The sequence below is a fragment of the Bison bison genome, unplaced genomic scaffold (assembly GCF_000754665.1).
Source record: "Bison bison bison isolate TAMUID 2011002044 unplaced genomic scaffold, Bison_UMD1.0 scf7180017864340, whole genome shotgun sequence".
NCBI lineage: Eukaryota > Metazoa > Chordata > Mammalia > Artiodactyla > Bovidae > Bison > Bison bison.
Window position 1 is genome coordinate 5,598,975 of NW_011494912.1, and position 4,991 is coordinate 5,603,965.

The 4,991-nt window shown below is 63.9% G+C and overlaps 1 protein-coding gene across 1 annotated transcript in view; it reads right to left on the bottom strand.

The window, feature by feature from the left end:
- Positions 1 to 4,943, bottom strand: part of LRWD1 (leucine-rich repeats and WD repeat domain containing 1) — a 6,638-nt gene extending 1,695 nt beyond the window's left edge. Inside the window, exons 1-11 of the mRNA XM_010854328.1 lie at positions 4,718 to 4,943; positions 3,985 to 4,219; positions 3,772 to 3,888; positions 3,243 to 3,380; positions 2,903 to 3,007; positions 2,533 to 2,655; positions 2,338 to 2,440; positions 2,065 to 2,174; positions 1,677 to 1,884; positions 1,121 to 1,193; positions 890 to 1,030 (exon numbers count right to left, since the gene is read on the bottom strand). Of these exons, the coding sequence (XP_010852630.1) occupies positions 890 to 1,030; positions 1,121 to 1,193; positions 1,677 to 1,884; positions 2,065 to 2,174; positions 2,338 to 2,440; positions 2,533 to 2,655; positions 2,903 to 3,007; positions 3,243 to 3,380; positions 3,772 to 3,888; positions 3,985 to 4,219; positions 4,718 to 4,797 (1,433 nt within the window). The 5' untranslated portion in view covers positions 4,798 to 4,943. The remainder of the gene's footprint in view (positions 1 to 889; positions 1,031 to 1,120; positions 1,194 to 1,676; positions 1,885 to 2,064; positions 2,175 to 2,337; positions 2,441 to 2,532; positions 2,656 to 2,902; positions 3,008 to 3,242; positions 3,381 to 3,771; positions 3,889 to 3,984; positions 4,220 to 4,717) is intronic.
- Positions 4,944 to 4,991: the final 48 nt, after the last annotated feature.

Genomic DNA, 4,991 nt, shown 5'->3' on the forward strand with positions numbered 1-4,991 from the left:
GCCAACACCTGTCTGGACCACTGCCTGGTGGCAGTTGGTCTGTGCTGAGATGTCGTTCTAGTTTTCCCCTGCCACCTGCCCTCAAATTCTCCCCAGGCTATTCCCTGTACTTAGGTTAAAATTCAGTACCTCACCAGGGACCGCAGGGCTGGTGTCCCCTGCCTCCTCGCCTTTGCCTTCCCTCCGGTTTCCCAAGCTCTGACCAGACCTCCCTGGTCAGCCAGCTTGCCCTGCCACTGCCCTTTGCGCTTCCCTCTGTGTGAAGACCCTCCCTCCGTCTGCCCACCTGACCCTTGGGGTCCATGAAGAGCATAGGCCTGAGGACCTGTCCATCTGCCACCAGTCACCTCAGAGTCCCCTGAGCCTCCCTGCCCCTCTCAGAGCGCCTTACTTGTGCAATTTTAATGCCTGTCTCCTCCACCAGACTCTGGGACCCTCGAGGGCAGGGCTTCCCTCCCAAGCACTGCCTCAGCTCTCCCAGGGTCCAAGAGCCACAAGCCTCAACCTGGCCTTCCCGGGGCCTCATCCCAGCCCAGACACCATCCCCGTTGCCCTCCACTAGCCCTGGGGTGTGAGTTATTGTCCCCACTTTGCAGATGAAATCATGCTGGACAAGGGAAGGTCCCACAGCTGGCGAGTGGTAGGACCTGGGCAGTGATGAGGTGATCACAGCCTGGAGTGCTGGAAAGTGATCTTTCCTCGAGAGATGAGCAGGAGGTGCGGACACCCCAGCTCTGCAAATAGGGCCCTGGAAACTGCCTCTGGGCTCCCCAGGGCGAGGGGCATAGTGCAGGCACTACCCGACAGGTGTGCCTGGGGTCAGACCCTCGGACCTGCAGCTGCTCGGCTCTGAGGACGGGCTTTCGGGGCATCCCCTGCCCGTGCTCACCTCTTCTTCTGGGGCTGGTCCAGCCGCACGTCCCAGCAGCAGCAGCCGCCCTCACAGCCGGCCAGCAGGTAGGTGTCCGGGCAGGGGGGAACAGGGCAGAGGCGCAGGGGGGTGGAGGTGGTATCCAGTGTGAGCAGGTGGCTGCCAGCAGGTGAGAGGCGGGAGGGCGTGAGGCCGCAGACTCGGGTGCGCCCACCCCCCATCCCGGGCTGTCCTGCCTCGCAGCATCACCTGGCCTGGAATTCGTAGTCCTGGTTGGGTGTCCCGATGTCCCAGAGGATGATGCGCTTGTCGTAGGAGGCCGCTGGTGAGGGGATGGGAAGGAGACAGGTGTCTCTAAGAAGGCCCCGCTGCCTCCTGCAGGCTGCATCCCAGGTGGAGACCAGGCTCCCAAGGCCAGCCCCTCCAAGGCAGGGAGGGAGGGAGGGCCACAACTGGAGACAGGACTCCCGGGGCCCCGTCCTTATCTTGCTCGAACCTAACATGCCCCACACCAGGCAGCTACGGCTCAGATATCACCTCACCACATCCAGAGGGCTGGGGTACCCACCCAGATCGCAGACACTGCCCTGGCTCTGAGAAACCTCCAAGGCTGCAGGGCGGGTTGGGGGAACAAGACAGAATCTGAAGCCGGGTCAGGTGTCTCTGAAGCCTTGTGCTTCCTACCACAGTCTGAGCTGACCTTGGCAGCTGGTGTGAGGCCCGCCCCGGGGAGGAGCCCTGAGGTGCCAGGCTGCAGGACACGGGTACTGGGGGAGCCCTGGGGGGTGTGGGAGGAGGGTCTTACTGAAGAGGTGGGTCTCGTGGGTGGGGCTGAAGCAGAGGGTGGCAATGGCCTTCCTGTGACCCCGGATGAGCCCGCAGCAGAAGCCGGCCTGCACGTGCAGCAGCCGGACCAGCCCACGCAGGCCCGCGGCCGCCAGCACGTTCCAGCGCTTCTTGTGGCCGGTCTGTGTGACCACCGTCAGGGCGGTCCAGGCCACGGAGAAGAACTCCTGGGCGGGGAGGGGAGCAGTCACGGAGGGGCAGAGCCACCTCGGAACCGCAGTCCAGCACCAAAGACAAGGGCCACCTGCTGAGCAGGCGGCCGAGTCTGGCCCCTCGACCTCCACACTTCTGCCCCCAGGAGCCAAGGCTCTGCCACCACCCCGCAGGAGCCAGGCGCTGGCACTCACCTCACCAGGCACCTTGTACTTGTGTAGTACAATGCCCGTCTGGCAGTCGATCACACACACGGCCTCCCCACCACACGTGGCCACGGTCTGCGACGCGGCCCCTGCCTGCCCTGTTTGGGAGCTCAGTCTGGTGAAAACGTTTTCAGTTGTCTACGGCAGTTGCTCCTCCTGACCTGGATGACACTTTAAGCTCTCTGTCCCTCCCTGCTCCCCACCCTCCCAGGTAGCCCCTGAAAGTGGCATTCCCAGGGCCCCTGCCCCCGAAGGGTGTACCCTCATCCCAGGCTGGCTCGAAGGCGCAGGCCCAGAGCTGGGTTTTCAGGTCGCTGGGGCTGTTGTTCTTGCTGTGGCACTGCAGGAAGTGCAGGGGCTCCAGCTGCAGGACAGGGATGGGGACAGAGGGCAGTCATGGCTGGCCCCGGCCCCTCACTCCCACCTTGCGCCTCCCTGCCACCATGCAGCGCTCACCTGGCTGCTGTCAGAGCCCACAAGGCTGCCCTCCACCGGCGCCAACAGGGAGGTGCACATCCGCTTCTGGGGGGACAGGCTGAGTAGGGTATCACCTGGCCGCCTCAAGGCCACCGGCCTGGCCTGTGGAGGAGAGGGCAGGCGCAGGCTGAGGCATGGTGACCAGGCACCCATCTGCCTGGTCACAGACTCAACAGACTCAACTTCACCCTCCTGGGGTATGGGAGGCAAGAGGTACCAGGGTCAGAGAGAACCCACTCAAGCACAGGAGACCATCTCCTGGGCATATCTCAAGGTCCCCCGCTTCCCTAATGCCTCTTGAGGCAGGAAGAGCCAAGGCAGGCCCAGGGAGCCTGGGAGCCCCACTCACCCTGGGCTGCTGGGTAGCTGTGGCTTTGTGGGATCCCTCTGGCATGTCTGCCTCACGTGTGTGGGTTCCACCAGAGGCCACCAGCTCCTCAGAGATCATCCGCACCTGGGTGGGAGCAGGCCATCAGGAAGCCGGGCACAGTCCTAGGGCCTCAAGCCCCTTCCAGACAGCCAGTAAGAGCTGGGGAAGCATCTTTCCAGCCCCCAGGCCACCTTCCCTGACCTGCCCTACTCCCCACGTCCTCTTGTGGCCAGCGACCTCCAGGGCGGCTCAGGCTGTGGGAGCCAGGGAGGAGGGAGCTGCGAGGGCCGATGGGCAGCACAGCGGCGTGAGGGCATACCCGCCACTGGGTGAATTCGCGGAGCGACACGGGCCCGTAGCGGATGTTCCTGACAGCCGACTTCACAAAGTCTGCCTGGGCCTGTGCCTGCTCCTCTGGGCTCAGCGCGGCCATGAACTTCTTCCAGTGAGTTGCGACCTGGCACAAGAGGGACCAGGTTTAGGCTCAGGCCAGCCCAGCTCTCCTGGACCTTCTGTGGCGCCTCTGTCTCTAGGGATCAGAGGCGTCGCCCTCATCGCCTCTGGGAAGCCTCCAGGAACCACAGCCTTCTCGGCTGCACAAACCCAAGCGAGCCACAGGGAGAAACAGCCCCCGAAGGGAAAAGCTGGCCCAGCGCAGTGTCACCACGAAAGCGTCTCAACATCGCCTGCCTGCACAAGAACAAGGCCAAGCACCACAGCCAAGATCAGAGCCCTGGGTCAGGGTAGGGTCTCAGGGCCGCTGTGGCCCATCTCGGAGTCCTCCAGATACCCCATTCTGCCACTCACTCAAGGCTCCCGAGCTCCGGGGACTCCTCCCCGTTCCTCACCCTGGTGGTCAGCTCCCGGTTCAGGCTCTCTGCCTTAGAGCGAGTGGTGGAAGCATCCTTGCCGTTGAACTTACGGAGCTCGGGCAGGAGGAAGGTGACTTTCAGGCTGTCACTGACCTGGGGGATGAGGGAAGAGCGGCTCGGGGTTGCGCCCAGTCTGTGGCTGAGCTCCAGCCCATCGAGTGCCTGGGGCTGCTGCGGGCACCCACTTACTGTCAGGAAGGGGTTGCCCTCCAGGCTGAGCTCCTCGAGCTGCGGGAACTGGCAGAGGTGGGTGACGTCGCTCAGCTGGTTGTTGGCACAGTGGAGGACGTGCAGGTGGGGCAGGCCCAGGTCGGCGGGCAGCGTTTCCAGTTGGTTGTCGGAGAGGTCCAGCTCTTGCAGCTGCTTCAAGCGACCCAGGAGCGTGTGGTCCAAGTCCTCTGAGAGCAGATTCAGCCCTGACAGGCTGGGGAGAGGCGTAGACAGGGCCGGCTCAGGGGGCAGGCCCACCGACTTCCCACCCCATACCCACGTCAGCCCAGGTGCCTCCGATGGCTTTTCTCTTGATATTTCTTGTTGCCTGTGCAGTTGATCCCCAACGTCGCCTCCATTGATAACTACTTTAGAACTTGAGGCAGCTGGCTACCTCCAAGAGGCTTTTTCCTGATCCTCTAGGGGGGGCTCTCTGAGCTCCCCTGTAACTCACTCAACAGGTTGCTCCATATTCTTTCTACAAGACTGTCTCCCTAGCAGCCCAGGCCCTCTTCTGGGGCAACGCTGCTCCAGAACCCGCCCCCCGCCCCCGCCCCGCCCCATCTCATAAGGAGAGGACGGCGTGTCGCCCGAGTGTTTAAAGACTCGGGGTGATAACGGGGCCGGGAAGGGAGAGAGAAAGGATCCCAGGCTTTTTTCCGATTGCCCGCCGACCCAGGCCCCGGTGGGACAGTGTGGCTTCGGCCCTTACTCCAAGCTCCGGATCTTCCCCAGCCGGTTGCTCTTGGGTCGCCCCCGTTGGATAAGCAGCCGCGTCGAGAGGGGGGCCATGGCGAGAAGGCGCCGTCCGCGTGTTCCCAAACCGCAGCACGGGAATCCGATGCTGGCGCCAGCGCTTGCCTCAGTCCAGGAGGTGGCGCCGCGCGAATCCGTCCGCGGCGGCGACCACCGGAAGGAAGCGTCCCCGCGAACCTCGCGCCCTGCGCACGGACTACCACTCCCAGCAGCCCCCGCGGCCCCGCACC